This window comes from Macaca thibetana, chromosome 2 (genome assembly GCF_024542745.1).
Source record: "Macaca thibetana thibetana isolate TM-01 chromosome 2, ASM2454274v1, whole genome shotgun sequence".
In the NCBI taxonomy this organism is placed as follows: domain Eukaryota; kingdom Metazoa; phylum Chordata; class Mammalia; order Primates; family Cercopithecidae; genus Macaca; species Macaca thibetana.
In genome coordinates this window covers 152,058,124-152,077,876 of record NC_065579.1, presented here as the reverse complement: position 1 = coordinate 152,077,876, position 19,753 = coordinate 152,058,124, and the positions used below count along the sequence as shown (strand labels likewise).

At 36.7% G+C, this 19,753-nt stretch overlaps 2 protein-coding genes across 3 annotated transcripts in view; both read right to left on the bottom strand.

Moving 5' to 3' along the window:
* Positions 1-19,753, bottom strand: part of KPNA1 (karyopherin subunit alpha 1) — a 335,799-nt gene that overhangs the window by 32,306 nt on the left and 283,740 nt on the right. For both annotated transcript variants that reach the window (XM_050781846.1, XM_050781845.1), the window contains 3 exons: positions 8,737-8,844; positions 5,242-5,341; positions 2,796-2,890 (listed from right to left, as the gene is read on the bottom strand). In XM_050781846.1, the coding sequence (XP_050637803.1) occupies positions 2,796-2,890; positions 5,242-5,341; positions 8,737-8,844 (303 nt within the window). The remainder of the gene's footprint in view (positions 1-2,795; positions 2,891-5,241; positions 5,342-8,736; positions 8,845-19,753) is intronic.
* The window catches only part of MIX23 (mitochondrial matrix import factor 23), a 304,832-nt gene that overhangs the window by 97,582 nt on the left and 187,497 nt on the right, over positions 1-19,753 (bottom strand). The window lies entirely within an intron of this gene.

The following is a 19,753-nucleotide window of genomic DNA, read 5'->3' as shown; positions in this document are numbered from 1 at the left end:
TACTGACTTGGGAAGCCAGAAAGAACATAAAAAGACCCTTCACTAGGATTCACAGTTCTTTATTTATGGAATGAAGAAATTAAGTTTGTTCACAAGATTTATTAGTGAGCTGAGCCATCAAATTTCCTCTTGGCACCACACAGTATGACTCTCCTTCTGGAAGAGAAATTACAAAAGCCCTATTCCAAAGCTGCACTATTCAACTTTTAGTAAGCAGGTAAAAGTATCAGGGATAGCTTACATCTGTGTGCTCTCCAAGAACACAGAGGAAGGAGTAACCTCCAAGCTTCCCAGAGCATGTCTAATTATTTGAAAACATGGTAGAGCAACAAGTCTCCTGGCTTTAAGGTCTCTCTCAATATACTTGCCCTTCTTGCTTCTAGGTGGTCAAAAGTCCCCACTAGTCACAGTGGAGAAAGAACACCATGGTGTCCTTAAATGTGCACATAAAAAAGCTAGAGATGGCCCTTAGATAACAAACAGGTTGGTTATTTCTCAGTCTTAGGACAGCTAAGACTATCCTCATAAAATCATGAGGTTATCACTTCCAGAGGAATCATTCTGCAATATTTCAGCCTAATTATTAGTTTGCACAAGGGTGGAATCTGGGAGTTTACGTAGAAGCAAATTAGAGATTTCTGAAGGCTTTCATCTTCAGATGTGTTAAAATACAAGTTCCACAATTACAGAGTAATGAATTAAAAAAAGATGTAGAATGTCTTAGCCAGAAGAGGGCACTGTCTGAGAATATACTTGTACTTTTTAAGGAGTACAAGGGAATGCAGAGATGTGGAAAGATCCATTTCTCCGACTTTTTTCATTTTAGATCTGAAAGGTTATATACCATCTATGTTTAATGCATAAAAGAACTAGACTTCCACAACCACCTAATAAAAACTGCCGGATCAAGGAGTAAATTCAGTATCTCTCATCTACTGTCATTCCCAGAGACAGGATAGAAACACTTTTTTCAGCACGAACAAAATAACTTTCCCTACCTCCCTCTTCCTACAAAGCATTTCAAATGATAAACTGCAGTAAGGTTCCTCATTTGGTCCCTCTGGTTCTTGGCAGGTTGCTTAGGGGATCAGGCTCTGTTCTCTGCAGTGTTGTTTGTCTGGATTTCCTTTTTTCCTGAAAAAAGTCTCTCTCTTCCCTTGCTCTCAGGGTGAACGTGATTATTTTTCAGGTGTCTGATGATCCTGGCCTTAGATGGGGACCAGAATTACAATCCAGGAGGCAGCTAGCAAAACAGAACCTTAATTCAAATGAGCATGGGAACTGGTAAATGTCAAACTGGAGAAGAAAAACTGATGGGACATTGAAGTACTCTACCTTTTCTGGATTTCTTGTTTTTCCTCTGGAAGGAACTCATCACCGCAACAAAGAGTGTAAAACAAAGAGAAAGAAAGGATAGGAGGAAAGAAGAGAAAACATCAAGGCAAATCATCAAGTTGTAGGAATAATCTATAATGGTGTGGACAGTAAGGAACCTGGGGACAAGAGCTATCATTTACAAAAATGCCCCAGTGTCTACATGGTTCCAGTCTCAGAGTAAAGAACAGTACACAAGGGATGGGGGATATCTCTATGATTAACTAGTTTTTGGCCAATATTTTCTTAGAAAGATAATCCCATTTTGTGATCAACTTGGCATCTAACCAATTTTTGTAGTTACATAGTCTCAAGGTCTAAGCCTTTGAGATTAGATCCTACAGGTGAGAATTTAGGGATCACATATATTTGTTACTAATAAAGGCACTGACTCAGTTGGTTACTCCAGGGAAGTTTACTAAAAAATCATCAGTTTACTAAAAACCCAACTTTATCCGGGCGGGGGGGAAATAGTATTTTAGAATTTCTAGATAACTTCCAGGATGACAGTCAGCTGACTGTTGGTTTCTTTTCTTATGAAAATTACTGAATTCCTGGCTGGGCACAGTGGCTCACACCTATAACCCCAGCACTTTGGGAGGCCAAGCAGGTGGATCACTTGAGGTCAGGAGTTCGAGATCAGCCTGGCCAACATGGCAAAATCCCGGCTCTACTAATAATACAAAAATCAGTCGGACGTGGTGGCGGCCGCCTATAATCCCAGCTTCATGGGAGGCTGAGGCAGGAGAATCACTTGAATCTGGGAGATGGAATTTGCAGTGAGCTGAGATCTTGCCACTGCACTCCAGCACCGGCGACAGAGCAAGACTCTGTCTCAAGAAAAAGAAGAAGAAAAAAAAACCAAAATTCTGAATCGAGATTACAAAATTTCCTCTTGGAATCTCTCATATAGTAGAGTACTGAAAGCCTAAACTGACACAGCAATAAGGACACAGATTCCTGACAAGGTTATCTCCTTATTGGCTTTTTGTGGGGTGGAGGAAGAATTAATTAGGAACAGATTTGGGAATTAATGAGACTCTGATCTAGCCCATGTTACACCATCCTGAGAAAGTCACCAAGTATCATTTAAAACTCCCTCAAAACAAAGTTTATGTAGCCCACACTTAAGTTCCTAGCTGTAATGGCTCCTCTGCTGTAAACATTTCCCGATTAGAGAAGTATTATCCACAATCAAAAAACATTTTAAATGATTAAAAATGACAAGAATTATAAAGAGTGTAACGAAGGCCTACATGTTAACAAAGCTATAAAAGCAGCTTGCAATGCAGTTGTCAGGAATATCATTATAAACAAACTTAATTCTTCATACAGATAAAAATTAGTAACAAATTTGTGTACAAAATAAAAATTTTCAAAGGGAATTAAGTTATGAGGCAATAAACAAAAATTATTCGCACCTGCAGTGTACAATTCTCTTTTCGTTTGAGGAACTCCACAAACCTTGCCACTACTCCTGGTGTGCTGATAACTTCATCAATAGGAGGGTTAGGTTCTGTTTCCCCATAAAATAAAAGAAAAAAAAAAAGTCCTTTGATTTCAATGCAAGAACTTGACACTCAAAACTCCTTAACATCCCTCCCTCCATTTACCATCTCTCATGTTCGAAATCTATCCAAAACAAATGAAATGTCAAACTGGGTTTATCACTTTGAGGATAGGGTAGTCTGAAAGGTTTCACAATGAAGACAAGTCTCAATATAGGAAAAAAGGATGGGAAGAATTCTTAAAAATTAAAATTACTGCATCCACTTTTTAGAAAACCTAGAAACCAGGGGGCAAAAAAACCCTCAAAAGACCATTGTTACTGTTCTGGTATACTTCCTTCTAGCCTGTTTCCTATACATGGGTTTTAAGTCTAACTGCTCTTGTCTGTTGTAAATCGTCTTAAGGAATTGCATTACAAGATTCTCAGTAGGCCTGTAGAATTTAATTGTGTACCTGTAGGAGCTAGCAAGAATTTACGAAGACTGACTTGCCAACTTAATCTCACTTTCATTCATGATAATACAGTATCCTATAAATGATGTCACTCAATCAAAACTTGTAAGGCAAATAGGAAGGAAATGTCATAGACAATCAGATTAATAACTTCAGTCAGAGACTGACAAAGTTACTGATAATATGCATGTGGCAATGCCAGAAAACCGGCAATTAGATCACAATACTACTAGGGAGACTCTTACCCAAGTCAATGGCCTTACTGAAAGAGATGACTAATGGTTCAATGTTAATTTGGAGAGGACTCTAATGACATGCCATTTACCTGGTTCAACATTTCTATTAACCACTCAGGTAAACACAAAAAACAAATTTGATGATTACAATAAACTAGTTAATACGCTGAGTTACAGAAATAACACAGAAAAAGAACAACAATAAGTCAGAATAGGCAACAACAACAAAAAAAAAAAACAGAAATAAAGCAAAGTTCAGCATCTAAATTGTTTAAAACACAATTTTAAAAAATCTACATGACTTTACAAACAAAACCTACAACAGTTCAAAAAGAAAAGCACTAGGGAGTTTAGTTTGTTGAAAATTCAACAAAATATTACTATGCCACGACTATCAAAATAACTAGCTACCTTGGACTACATTATCAAAATAGACACTCTTAGGGCAAAGAAGGTAACCTCTCACCATACCCTAAATAAATAACAACATATCTGAAATACTGGATTCTAGTTACCACATTTTTAAGAGGGATGGTGGCAAACTAGAATACATGCAGGAAGGTAGTAGAATGGTGAAAGCCCTTAAAAAAAAAAAGCACATTACAGAAGAAAACCATTAGGCTTAGCATGTTGAAAGAGATAAGACTTTTTTTAAAGGGGTGAGGAAGTATACATTTCCTTCAAATATTTTTAATAAGCAGTCTGCAAAAGACAATTTTTTTTTTCGTCTATAGTGGTAGCTTTTTATTCCACTTAACCTCAAGGGATATATTAAATTTTTTTTAATCACCAATGACTCTAAACAACCATAACTTTATACTGGAGGGTTTAAGTATTTACTACCAACATTATAATCTGATTCAGAATTCTTTTTACTTGCCCAGGTTGATAACAAATATCAGATTCCATTCTACACTAATTATACCAAAAAAAGTAACTACTGGCTGGGTGCAGTGGCTTATGCCTGTAATCCCAGCATTTTGGGAGGCAGAAGCAGACGGATCACGATGTCAGGAGATCGAGATCATCCTGGCCAACATGGTGAAAACCTATCTCTACTAAAAATACAAAAAAAAAAAAAAAACAAAAATTAGCTGGGCGTGGTGGCATGTAACTGTAATCCCAGCTACTCAGGAGGTTGAGGCAAAAGAATTGCTTGAACCAGGGAGTTGGAGATTGCAGTGAGCTGAGATTGTGCCCAGCCTGTGCTCCAGCCTGGTGACAGAGCCGTCTTAAAAAAAAAAAAAAAAAAAAAAAGGTAATCACCCTGCCCACCAGTAAATCCATTCTTAACTTTCAGTGGTAAATTGCTGACATTAAAATCAACAATCATAGCCCTTTCAAGTAATATTTTTAAAGTTATTCTATAAAAAAAAGTTAATCTCTCAATTTGAATTAACATGAGATACTGACTACTATTCTCTATAAGGTCTTTTATAAAATAACCCAAAAATGAAAATAATTTTGCTTTCTGATCCTGGTAAGATCCCACAAATACACAGGAAACTTAAAATTTAGGCATGGTTCACAATTACATGTATGTCTACGCTTTTATCCATTTATTGATAAATATACTCCAAAACAAATTATCTGTGGTATGAAAAACAGATTATGGGAAAGTAATTTTGTAGAGAGATGAAAAAATATACTCAACATATTCATAGCTCACCTTTTGAAAGCAGTTTCCTGAATTTCTGTGTTGCTGAAAGCTGTTGCTCTGGGCTTTTGGAAAATATCATTTCAATCATGTCAGAAGTGATGACACCACCCTGGGATCACAAACAAAAAGAACATATAATACATTATCAACCTTAATTCAAAGGAAACAAAGGTAACAGATATCATGGCCAAGTCATTAAGTTAACCATACTTCCCCAGAAGTTACACAAAGGTAGGACAATCTTTACATCTAGAAATGTGTAAGATGATCAATAATATAATGAAGCCAAATTCTCTATCATTAAAAAGCTCACAGTAGAAAGTAATCTTACTAGTAAATAAGACAAGGAGCTTATTGCTCTTCCCCTTCTTGTTCATCACATAGTTGGCTCTTCTTTATCAAAATTAAATGTTAAGTTTTAAAAGATGGCTTTTCAAGACCTCCAAGCCTAAAGTAGCCACTCTATCTCTATCACATCACCCTATTTCAATTGTATGCCCAGCCCTTATTACACTCCCAGATATTTTTCTGTGTTCCTCCAGTATACTGTAACCTCCTTGTAAGCCCAAGACTCTGTCTGTCTTACCACTCTATCACACTGAGGGCTGGTGTACTGCAAATGCTCTGCAATATTTATTGAATGAGTATATAGAGTGGTCCTGTATAAATCTAGCCACTGCCAAATTCAACAGCTGACTCTTAAACTTATTTAAAATTTATTTCTTGTTATATTAAAACTTTCCAGTTTCCCACTACCTCCTTGCTTTATTAGAATGTTTCCATTTCCCACCATAACTCATCCCCAGTATTAGCAGTTAATTTTCTTCTCAGGGTTATTTGTCACAAAGAAACAAAGTTCTTATTTCATGAAGGGTAACAGTCAACAAGATGAATTGTAAAGAAGGCTGCACTAAGCTGCAAATGCTGGATGACTGGTAAGCAATATCTAAAAATCCTCATAGGGGAATATATGAAGCATTCTACTCAAGAATCAGAAAAGTATTTTCAAAATTGCAAGACTCATTCCTAAAGGTTTCTATATGATTTGTTATGAATATGTTTGCATAAACACATTCATATATAGATATACACATTAAGCAAATATCTTTATCTTCTCTCTCTTATCCTCTTATAGCAAGCTGTACTGACTTTACATCACACTATTTAAGTACTGTTAACTTTACATTATAATATTTAAGTCACAGGCTATCAAGGACAGGAGTGAACATCACCCAAAGATTTTGCATCCTCTTCTGCAGAGTAACTACAGATGTGCCTCAACTTACAATGAATGGGGTTATGCCCCACTAAATACATCATAAGTTGAAAACATCGTAAGTAAAAAATACACTTAATACACCCAACCTACCAAACTTCATTGCCTAGCCCACCTTAAACATGCTCAGAACATGTACATTAGCCTAAGCTGAACAAATGATCTAACACAAAGTCTATTTTATAATAAAGTGCTGACTATCTCATGTAATTTACTTAACACTGTACTGAAAATAAGACACAGAGTGACTGTATGGGTATTCCAAATATGGTTTCTACTGATTGCATATGGCTTTCACACCACTGTAAAGTTGAAAAATCCTGACTTGAACCCTCGTAAGTCAAGAACCATCTATGTATTTTCAGTTGCACAAAAGAAAGTTGTAATCTGGCTGGATGTGCTGGTTCACGCCTGTATTCCCAGCACTTTGGGAGGTCAAAGCGGGTGGATCATGAGGTCAGGAGTTCGAGACCAACCTGGCCAATATGGTGAAACCCCATCTCTACTAAAAACACAAAAAATTAGCTGGGGGTGGTGGCGCACACCTGTAGTCCCAGCTACTCAGCAGGCTGAGGCGGGAGAATCACTTGAATCCGGGAGGCAGAGGTTGCGGTGAGCCGAGATCATACCACCGCACTTCAGCCTGGGTGACAGAGCAAGATTCCCGTTTCAAAAAAAAAAAAAAAAAATGTTGTAATTTTAGATAAGGTACAGCTTTGCTGTTACCTTTATTTGAGACAAAGTATATGGTGTAAGGAGATGTGTATGGATACCAACTGGCAAGGGGTAGACTATGATGGTTAATTTTATGTGTCAACTTGACTGGATTATGATATCCTGGTATCCAGTTATCTAATCAAACACCAGTCCAGATGTTGCAGTGAGAGTTAATTTTTAGATGTGATTAAAATTTAAACCAGTATGCTTGACGTAGACGGCCCCATAATGCAAGTTGGCCTCATCCAATCAGTTGAAACCCTTAAGAGCAAAGACTAGGTTTTCTGAAGAAAAAGGGATTCAACAACATCAACCCTTAACCTGAATTTATACTGGGCCAGTGTGCCCTACAGATTTCACACTTGCCAGCTCCCAAAGACATGAGCTACTTTCTTAAATTTTTTTCTCTCATTAGTTCTGTTTCTCTGGAGAACCCTGACTAATACAATCCATAAAACACTTTATATTCACTTAACAGTTCCTCTTTTAAAAAACTGGAAAGACTAGCTTTCTGAAGGGCCTAGAAACTTTCATTACAAAATGATGGCATTGGCTATGTCTGTATGAATTACAAAGGAAATACTACTACTACCCCCCCAACTCTCAAAGAAAGTTGGTTCATGTAAACTGGCGATCTATGAAATGAAATAAAAACAAAAACGACAAAATACCATGAATAGTATGCCACCATTTACCAAAAAAAAGGTGAGGGAGAAGAGAACATTTTAATATACAAAAGTTCTCAGAAAGAATAAATAAAAATTAAATCTAGATAGGTCTAATCCATACAAATAAAGCATGACTTTTATCTCTTCATGTTAACTTCAAAAAAGTAACAAAATGGTTCACAACAGAAAAATCCAACAGTTCTGATGTGGAATCAAGTTTTTAAATCATACAAACAGGTCAATTTTGTAAATGAATTAAAAAATCATTATTTTCTTTAAAGTATCTCTTATGGCTGGGTGTGACGGCTCAAGTCTGTAATTCTAGCACTTTGGGGGGCCAAGGCAAAAGGATCACTTGAGGCCAAGAGTTCACCTGGGCAACACAGTGAGATCCCGTCTCCACAAAAATTTTTAAAATTTGCCAGTCATGGTGGCACATGCCTGCAGTCTCAGCTATTTGGGAGGCTAAGGCAGGAGGATCACTTAAGCCCAGGAGTTCAAGATTGCAGTGACCTATGATTGCACCACTGCACTCCAACCTGGGCAACACAGCAAGACTCTGTCTCTTCAAAAATAAATAAATAAATAAGGTATCTATTATTATTCAACTTTTAAAGAACAATTTTATCTTATAATTAGCTTTATAAGTTTTTATAGCAGAATTAATCCTTACAGTTTAACTGCACTTTATCCAAAATATGAACCATGGAATTAAGCATATTCTTTTTAAAAATGAAATGCCAAGTACTTTTTGTAGCCATCTAACCTTTTTTTAAAACTCAAAAGGAAATCTACATCTCATATCTTCATCACAAAAACACCAAAAAGAGTTCATTATCTTACTGGTGCCATCTCCATGTTATTGATCTGGGCCTCATGAAAGCCTCCATCTGACATAACTTCTTCTTCTGTTTCTTCTTCTGCTGTAGCAACATTTCTCCGCTTGAATAACTGAAATATAAAAGATTGGTAGTAAACGTAAATTCTAACACAAGAGAGTTCAACATTCAAATACTAGGCACCCCATTCAAAGTGGAGTCTTTGAAAATCATTTTTAAAATTCTAAAGTCATCGGCTTTTACTGATGAGTAACCATTTCAGATTTCTCCACAGTCTTATAATCAAATACAATTAACTATCACAATGTGTTATAAACAACACTTGATAAGGTAAAACTTACTAAGAGAGGGCTGATACATGACATGAAAAAAAAAGGTTGGAAAAAGGAGCTGGGTCATGCTTGGACATTTTCCTCATCCCTTTATGTAAAGTATACATCAGGACAGTCCTAACAACGTACCAGGGAAAATGAAAATAAAAACGATGTTCAAATGACTTAATACTTCCCTCCTAATCTCCAAAGATGGTGGACTGAGGCTTCTGACCTTCCCAACCTATCCAGCAACCAGTGGCAACAAATGATGACTGCTTAAGCACTACCTTTAAAGCAGCCCCGTTAATTTGTATAGGCAAAGGAGACTAGTTCTCTCCAAAGTCAGCCAACTAGGGTGATTACCATTATATTCTTATGAGTCCTGGGCAGCACATTTATTCATCAAGCCATGATGGAGTAACAGTAACTTACCCTCTCTCACCCTAAACAACTGAAAACAGACAAAATACATAAAATAATGTTTCAGCCATTGGACAACAAGAAGCACAGAGCAGTGATCTCTCAGAAAGCAACACCCAAGATAAGCCCCATTACTGCCTGAGATTACTACGCAGACAGTTCCAGGCTGCACTGCAGGGAAGGTAAACTCAAACAGAGTTTAGATGCTCCTTGAATTTGAGGAAATTAACAGTTCAGAGCTGAGAAGGCCAAGAGACCTAAAGTTCGCAAGGCAGAGTACAACATAGAAAGAACACCCAAGATCTACAGGAAGTTCCCTCTGAGATTTAACTTAATACTAATCAGCACATAATCATATTCTTCCAGAAGACAGAAGCAGAGATAGTACTTCTCAACTCATTCTAGGAGATCAGCATTACTCTAATACTAAAACCACCTACCGAAGACCTATTTAACAGTAGTTTCTTTTACCCAGTACATGTCCAGCTATCAAGAAAAAAATAAAAGGCATATTAAAAGATAAAAAACACATTTTAAAGCAACAGAGCAAGTATCAAAACCAGATTCAGCTACAGCAATGATATGGGGATTATCGGACCAAGAATTTAAAACTACGATTAATATGCCGAGGGCTTTAAATGAATAAAGTGGACAGCATACAAGAACAGATAGGCAATGCAAGGAAAGAGATGGAAATTCTAAAAAAGAACTAAAAAAATGCAAGAGATCAAAAACAACAGAAATGAAGAATGCCTTTGATCGACTTTTTAGTAAACAAGACACAGCTAAGGAAATAATCTCTGAGCTTAAGGAAATCTCATTCAAAATCTTTAAAACTGAAAAAAAAAAACAACAGAAAAAGGACTGACAAAAGTAGAATAGAGTATCTATGAACTGAAACAACTACAAATGGTATAATAAACATGGAATGGAAGTATCAGGAGGAGAGGAAAGAACAAAAGAAATATTTGACACAATAATGACCGAGAATTTCCCCCAAATTAGTATCAGACACCAAACTGGCAGGCCACGGCTCACTAATGCAGGGCTCCATAACAACTGTTGCAGCACTAACTGAGTGGTTAAGTTAAATATTAAAAGCTGAAAAAAGTCAGTGCCCTTATACAAAGGCTGGAACGTAACAAAAGCCCACCAAGAGTTTTGCCTGGGCCTTAAAACATAACAAAGAAACTCCCCAGGCCTCCACAAACAAGTTTATTGGAGATCTGAAAGAACGCCCCAAACCTCCCTGAGCAGGAGAAAAGATAAGGGTAATCACTCCAGCACCTGGATTAAGTAAATTTACTGAGACTCCAGAGGAAGATCTTCAAGACTCGGACCTTAGTTAGAGATTGAAAAAAGTTAATCGCTTATGTCTTCAGATAAATACACACTTACATGTAGACATATAGCTTAAAAGGTATATAATATCTGGAAAACTTTGTAATTTTGAGTTGGTCTGGCAATAATTTCTAGGCCTTCTCCCTGTAACCGGTTACAAAAATAAAAATTCTCTTCCTCCCCAGTTCATCTGCCATCTCGTTATTGGGCCACGAGAAATAGCAGCCCAACCCTCAGTTTGGTCTGGGAACAAAACCACAGGAAGCCCAGAGAACACCAAGCTGGACAAAGGCCAAAAAAATCCCACTAAACCTAGGGATATCATTTTCAAGCAACAGAAAATCAGAAATAAAGGAAAAACAATCCTAAAAGACAGGGGGAAAAACACTGTACTTACACATGAATAAAGATAAGAATGATAACCACACATGCCAGAAGAAAGTGAAGTGAAATATTTGAAGTGTTGAGAGAGAAAACCACCAAACTAGAAACTCTGAACCTTGCAAAATCATCCTTCAAAAGTGAAGAGATGAAATAAAGATTTTTTTCAGAATACTAACGAAATTTATTGTCAAGAGACCTGCTTTCCAAGAAATGTTAAATGAAATTCTTTAGCAAAAAGGAAAATTATATAGGTCAGAAACTTGGATCTACATAAAGGAAGAACACTAAAGAATGAATAAGTGAATGTAAAATTAAAACATTTTAAAAATTGATTTAGCAGGTAAAATTTTGTTTAAAATAGCAACAATGCATTTGATTATGTATGCTAATGTAAATATATATGAGATTACATATATTTCTGTATAAGTTAAATGAGTAACAGCAATGATACAAGGAATGGAAGGGAGAAACAGGATTATCTCATAGTAAGATACACTACCTGTGAAGAGGTATATAGTGTTTTTTAAAGCAGATTTGAGGTAGTTGTAAATATACATTTACAATCTAGGACATTCTAGGACAACCACTAAGCAAAGTAAAAAAGTACAACTGATATGCTAAGAAAGAGAAAATGGAAATCATATAAAATGCTCAAATAAAACCACAAAAGCAGAAAAAGAGTGAAAGACATAACTAGAAACAAAAAACAAGGGTAACAAAAAGAAATCAGTAATGAATACAGTGAGTATCAATCCAACTATCTTTGCAATTTCTTTGACTGTCAATAGTCTAAGTGCATCAATTAAAAGAGATTGTCAGATACATCTTGGAGTCATCCTATTCAAGGGTGAGGGAACTGGGGTATTATTTATACATCATCTTCCATCATCGGTTCAAGGTTGTTGGGGAATGTTAATTTTCTAGTACCTGCAACCTGCTACACAGATGCAAAATTGGAATTCAGTGGTCACAGAAAGTCCTCAGGTAAAGAAACACAGGTTCTGACATGTAGAAGTTGGGCCTGCATACAATGCAGGGGTGACGGTAAGGGCAGGAAACAGAAGAGGTCAGCTATAAAATACCTTTATATTTGTCAACATAATCACTCTACACCTTTACATTTAGTCCCACAATTCCTTGAAAGTACGCAGTATGTCCCACAATGCAAATCATTTTGCTTATACAATGTATTCCTTCACTGATTTTAATTTAACTGACTGAAATATTCAGTTCAATATTCTAAATAAATCAGCATTTTGGCAAAAAATAAAGACTAAAAGAGATTGTCAAAGTGGATCACAAAAACAAGAACCAACTGGATGTGGTTTACAAGAAACCTACTTTAAATAAAAACACAGATTAAAAGTAAATAGATGGAGAAATATATATCATATTAACACCAATTAAAAGAAAGAAGAGTTGGCCAGGCATGGTGGCTCATGCCTGTAATCCCAGCACTTTGGGAGGCCAAGGCAGGCAGATCACATGAGGACAAGAGTTCAAGACCAGCCTGGCCAACATAGCGAAACCCCATCTCTACTAAAAACACAAAAATTAGCCAGGCATGGTGGTGCATGTCCTGGTAGACAGAGGTTACAGTGAGCTGAGACCGCACCCCTGCGCTCCAGCCTGGGCCACAGAGCGAGACTCTGTCTCAAAAAAAGAAAGTGGAGTTATCTGTAATAATTTCAGACACAGCAGATAAGGCAAGTTATCAAGGGTAACTTTTATCAAGGATAAAAATAAGGATAAAAAGGTCATAAAAATAAGGATAAAAAGACATAATAATGCTTAGCGTGCATAAGCCTAACAACAAAGTGTCTATGTAGGCAAAAACTGACAGAATTGCAAGGAGAAATAAATGAAGTCACTATTACAGTTGGACACTTCAACGCCTATCAGAAATGGACAGATCAAGCAGGGAGAAAACCAGTAAGGACATAATTGAACTCAACATCAATCAACTGAATATAATGAATATTCACAGATTATGTCACAGAAGAAATAACAGAACACACATTTTTACACTCACATCAGATATTCATCAAGATAGACCACATTCTGGACCATAAAACAAAACTTAACACATTCAAAAGAACAAGTCATAAAATGTCTCCTCTCCGGCCACAATAAAATTAAATTACAAATCAATAACAGAAATATAATCAAAAAAAAAAAAAAACCCCCAAATACTTGGGAGATTACATAACACACTTCTAATAACACATAGGTCAAAAAAGAGATCTCAAGATAAATTTTAAAATATTTTGAGCTAAATGAAAATAAAGGCACAACTTATCAAAATCTGTGGGATGAAGTGAAAGCAGTGCTTAGAGGGAAATTCGTAGCATTGAATGTATTTACCAAAAAAGACAAAAGATCTAAAATCACCTAATCAATCACCTTAAAAAAACAGAAAAAGAAGCAGCGAATTAAATCTAAAGTTAGCAGAAGAATAAAAATAAGAGCAGATATCAATGTAACTGAAAACAGGAAATCAACAGAGAAAAATCAATGATAAAAACCAAAAGCTTGTTCTTTGAAAAGATCAATTAAACCATAAACCTCTAGCCAAGCAGACTAGCAAAAAGAGAAGAGGACACAAACTCCTAATATCAGAAATCAAAGAAAGAAATCACTACAAATCTCATGAAGATTAAAAGGACAATAAAATAATACTGGCCAGGCACAGTATACTGGCTCACATCTGTAATCCCATCACTTTGGGAGGCCAAGGCAGGCAGGTCACTTGAGGACAGGAGTTCAAGACCAGCCTGGCCAACATGGCGAAACCCCGTCTCCACTAAAAATATAAAAATTAGCCAGGTGTGGTGACAGGCGCCTGTAATCCCAGCAACTCAGGCAGCTGAGGGACCAGAATCGCCTGGATCCGGGAGGCAGAGGTTGCAGTGAGCCAAGATGGCACCACTACACTCTAGCCTGGGTAATAGCAAGGCTCTGTCTCAAAAAAATAAAATTAAAAAAAGAATGCTATGAACAATTCTAATGCTACAAATTTTATTACCTAGATAAAATGAACCACTTTCCTGAAAGCCACAAACTACCAATAACTCACACAAGAAACAATTAATAAATAGGCCTGTATTAAAAGAAACTGAACCAATAATAACCTTTCAAAACAGAAAACACCAGGACCAGATGGGTTCGCTGGTGAATTTTATAAAACACTTAGGAAAGAAATTATACCCATTCTCTATCATCTCCTACACAAGATAGAAGCAGAAGGAATCCTTCCCAAGTCATTCGGTAGAGGCCAACATCAGAGTATTCCAAAACTCGACAGAGACATTATAAGAAAACTACAGACCAACATGTTTTATGAACACAGGTGCAAAACCCTCAACAAAACATTAGCAAAACCCAACAATGTATAAAAAGAATCACATACTATGATCAAGTGGGATTTATCCCAGATGTAAATTACTGGTCCAACGTTTGAAAATCATTAATAAAATCCATCACATCAACAAACTAAGGAAGAAAAATCACACAACCATATCAACAGATGCAGACAAAGCATATGAAAAAAAATCCCACACCCATTCACGATTTTAAAAATTCTCATTCCTCAACTTGACAAGGAATATCCAGAAAAAACCTACAGCTAACATCATACTTAAATGGTATGAAACTAGAAGCTTTTCTGCTAAGATCAGGAGCGAGACAAGGAGATTTCCTCTCACCACTCCTTTTCAGCATTGTATTGCAAGTCCTAATGGATTCATTAAGACAAGAAAAGGGAAAAAGGCATGCTGATGAGAACAGAAGAAACAAAACCATCTGTTTTTCTCAGATGACATAGTTGTCCACATGAAGAATTCAAAATAATGAAAAAAAACCTCTGGAACTAATAAGCAATTATAGCAAGGTTGCATGATACAAGGTTAATATACAAAATTCAACTGCTTTCCTATACACCAGCAATGAACAAGTGGAATTTTAAATTAAAAACAGTGTCATTTACATTACACTCCCAAAAAACAGAATACTTAGGTATGAATTTAACAAAATATATATGAGATTTCTACGAGGAAAACTACAAAGCTCTGATGAAACAAATCAAAGACCTAAATAACTGGAGAGGTATTATTCCTATCTATACAGGAAGACTCAACATTGGCAAGATGTCAGTGCTTCCCAACTAGACCTATATATTTAATGCAATTACAACCCCAGAAAGTTATTTTCTATCACCAAGATGATTCTAAAATTTATATGGAGAGGCAAAAGATCCAAAATAGCCAACAAAATACTGAAGGAAAAGAACAAAGTTAGAGGACTGACTCTACCCAACTTCAAGCTTTATTGTAAGCAAGACAGCGTGGTACTGGCAAAAGAACAGACATACAGATCAATGAAACAGAATAGAGAGCCCAGAAATAGACCTCATAAATCTAGTACAATGATCTTTGACAAAGAAATGGATAAAATACAACGGTGCAAAGGTACTGTTTTCAATAAACAGTGCTGGAGTTCAACAAAGTATTAACAAAATTCAACAGCACATTAAAAGGATCATTCAATATGAACATAAAGGATTTACCTCAGGGATACAAGGATGGTTCAACATACACAAATCTATGAATGTGAATCACGTTAACAGAACGAAGGACAAAAACGTATGATTGTCTCAATAGATGCAGAAAAAGCACGAGACAAATTTCAACATCCTTTCATAAAAACTCAACAAATCAGGTATAGAAAGAATTTACCTCAACACAATAAAGGCCATATATGAGAAGCCAATAGCTAGCATCATACTAAACAGTGAAAAGTTGAAAGCTTTTCTTCTAAGATCAGAAACAAGACAAGGATGCCCACTCTTGCCATCTTCACTCGACATGGTGTTGGAAGTCCTAGCCAGAGTAATTAGGCAAGAGAAAGAAATAAAAGGCATCTAAATTAAAAAGGAAGAAATGAAATTGTCCCTGACTGCAGAACACATGATTTTACATAGAAAAAACTCTCTTAAAGACTCTGCCAATAAACTGTTAGAAATAATATATGGATTCAGCAAAGTTGCAGGATATAAAATCAATAAACAAAAATGTGTAGCATTTCCATATACTAACAACAAACTATCTGAAAAAGAAATTAAGAAAACAATCCCATTTACGATGGTTACAAAAATAAAATAAAATACTTAGGAGTTAATTTAGCCAAAGAGGTGAAAGACCTGTACATTAAAAACTATATAAAACACAGATGAAACAAACTGAAATAAATGAATGGAAATATATTCTTATGTTCACGAATTAGAAGAACAGTATCAAAATGTTCATACTAACCAAAGCAATCTACAGATTCAATGCAACCTCTATCAAAATTCCAATGATATTTCTCACAGAAATTTTTTAAAATCCTAAAATTCATACAGACCCACTAAAGACCCCAAATAGCCAATGCAATCTTGAGCAAAAATGAACAGAGGAGGCTTCACACTGACTGATTTCAAAATACAACTGACCCTTAAATGACACAGGCATCAGGGGAGCCAATCCCCTATGCAGTCAAAAAGCTGCATATAACTTTTAACTTCCCTACAGCCTAACTACAAATAGGCTACTATTGACTGGAAGTCTTAGCAATGACACAAACACTAAATTAATACATTTTGCATGATATATATATATATTATATGCTGTATTCTTACAATAAAGTAAGCTACAAAAAAAATGTTATTTAGAAAATCGTAAGGAAGAGAAAATATAGTTACAATTCATAAAGTGGAAGTGGATCATCATAAGGGCCTTCATCTTCTCGTCTTCAAGTTGAGTAAGCTGAGGAGGAGGGAAGAGGAAGGGTTGGTCTTGCTGTCTCAGAAGTGGTAAAGGCAGGGGAAAATCTGCATTTAAGTGGACCCAAGCAGTTCAAGACCTTGTTCAAGGGTCAACTGTATGCTACACACTATAGTAATCAAAACAGCAAGGTCTTCGGCATGAAAACAAACACATAGAGCAATGAAACAGAATAAACAGCCCAGAAGTAAATCCACACATTTATGATTAATTGATTTTTCTACAAAGGTGCCAAGAACACACAACAGGGGAAGAACAGTCTGTTCAATAAATGGGGCTCAAAAAATTAGATATCCACGTCCACAAGAAAGAAACTGAACTCTTATCCCACACCATAAACAAAAATTAATTCAATATGCATTAGAGACTGAAACGTAAGACCTGAAACTGTAAAACATAGGGAAAAAGCTTCCTGACACTGGTCTAGGCAATGATTTTTTGGATGGGACCCCAAAAGCACAGGCAACAAAAGCAGGTAGACAAATGGGGTTACATCAAACTTTTTAAAAAGCACAGCAGAGGAATCGAAAGAGTGAAGAGAATTTATGCAATGGAAGAAAATATTTGCAAACCGTACATCAGATAAGGGGATACTATCCAAAATATATAAGGAACTCAAAAATAACAGTAAGAAAACAATCTGATTTTAAAATAGGGAAAGAACTTAAAGAGACATTTCTCAAAAGACGACATAAAATGGCCAATAGGTATATGAAAAAATGCTCACCATCATTCATCACCAGGGAAATACAAATTGAAGCCATAATAAGGTATTACCTCATACCTGTTGGAATGACAATCATCAAAAAGATGAAAGATGGCATGTTGGTGAGGATGCTGAGAAAAGGAAACCCTTGCACATTGCTGATGGGAATGTAATTTATTATAGTCAGTATGAAAAATAGTATGGAGGCTCCACAAAAACTAAAAGAATTACCATATGATCCAGCAATCCCACTACTGGGCACATAACCAAAGGAAAGGAAGTCAGTATGTCAAAGAGATATTTGCATTCCCAGGTTCACTGTAACATTATTCACAATAACCAAGATATGGAATCAACCCAAGTGTCCATCTCAGATGAATGGATCAAAAAAGTGTGGTACAGACCAATGTTCTTAAAAACAGATCAATGTTCTTAAAAATGAAAGAAATCCTATCATTTGCAACAACATGGATGAACCTGGAGGACATTATGTTAAGGAAATAAGGCAGATACAGAAAGACCACATAAACATCTCACTTTTATGTGGAATCTAAAAAAGTCAAACTCATAGATGTAGAGAATATAATGGTTGTTAATAAGTGTGGAGGATTGGGGACAGGAAAGGCTGGATAGATGTTGGTGAAGGGCTTCAAAATTTCAGTTAGGAAGAGTAAGTTCAAGAGATCTATTGTATGACAAGGTGACTACAGTTCATAACAATATATTGTACATTCGAAAACTGTTAAGACAATAGATTAGCCAGGCATGGTGGCTCACACCTGTAATCCCAGCACTTTGGAAGGCTGAGGACAGAGGATCATTTGAGACCAGGAGTTCAAGACTCATCTGGGCAACATAGCAAGATCCTGCCTCTACAAAAAAGCAAAAAATCAGCTGGGCAGCATGGCACTGGCCTGTAGTCCCAGCTACTCGAAAGGCTAAGGTGGGAGCTCCAGACTACGGTGAGCCACGATCACACCACTGCACTCCAGCCTGGGTGACAGAGTAAGACCTTGCCTTAAAAAAAGAAATCCTGCTGAGACTGTAGATTTTAAGTGTGCTTAACACAAAATGATGAGTATATGAGATGATCTGTATATTAATTTGCTTGATTCAGCCATTCCACAATATACACATATTTCAAAACATCATATTGTACACCATAAATATATACAATTTTATTTGCCAATTGAAATATCCGTATTTAAAAAAAAAAAAAAAAAAGGTCCAAGCCGGGTGTGATGGCTCATGCCTGAAATCCCAGCACTTTGAGTGGCCAAAGTGGGGGAATCACGATGTCAGGAGATTGAGACCATCCTGGCCAACATGATGAAACCCGTCTCTACTAAAAATACAAAAATTAGCTAGGCGTGGTGGCACACGCCTGTAATCCCAGCTACTCAGGAGGCTGAGGCAAAAGAATTACTTGAACCAGGGAGTCGGAGGTTGCAGTGAGCCAAGATGGCACCACTGCACTCCAGCCTGGCGACAAGAGCGAGACTCTGTCTCAAAAAAAGAGGAAGAAGAAGAAGAAAGGTGCAAAGGGGGAAAATGGTGCTGGAACAACTGGACACACACAGACAAAAAAAATAATAAATCTAAACCACAGGTCTTACACCTTTCATTCACAAAAATTAACCCAAAACAAATCACAGTCCTAAATGCAATAAAATAAAAAACTAGGTCAGGCGCACTCACTCGCGCCTGTAATCCCAGCACTCTGGAAGGCTGAGGTGGGTGGATCACCTGAGGTCAGGAGTTCAAGACCAACCTGATCAACATGGTGAAACTCCATTTCTATTAATACAAAAATTAGGCCGGGGCAGTGGCTTACACCTGTAATCCCAGCACTTGGGGAGGCTGAGGCAGGTGGATCACAAGGTCAGGAGTTCAAGACCAGCCTGGCCAACATGGGGAAACCCCGTCTCTACTAAAAATACAAAAGTTAGCTGGGCATGTTGGCACATGTCTGTAATCCCAGCTACTCAGGGGGCTGAGGCAGGAGAACTGCCTGAACCGGGACCCAGGAGGCAGAGG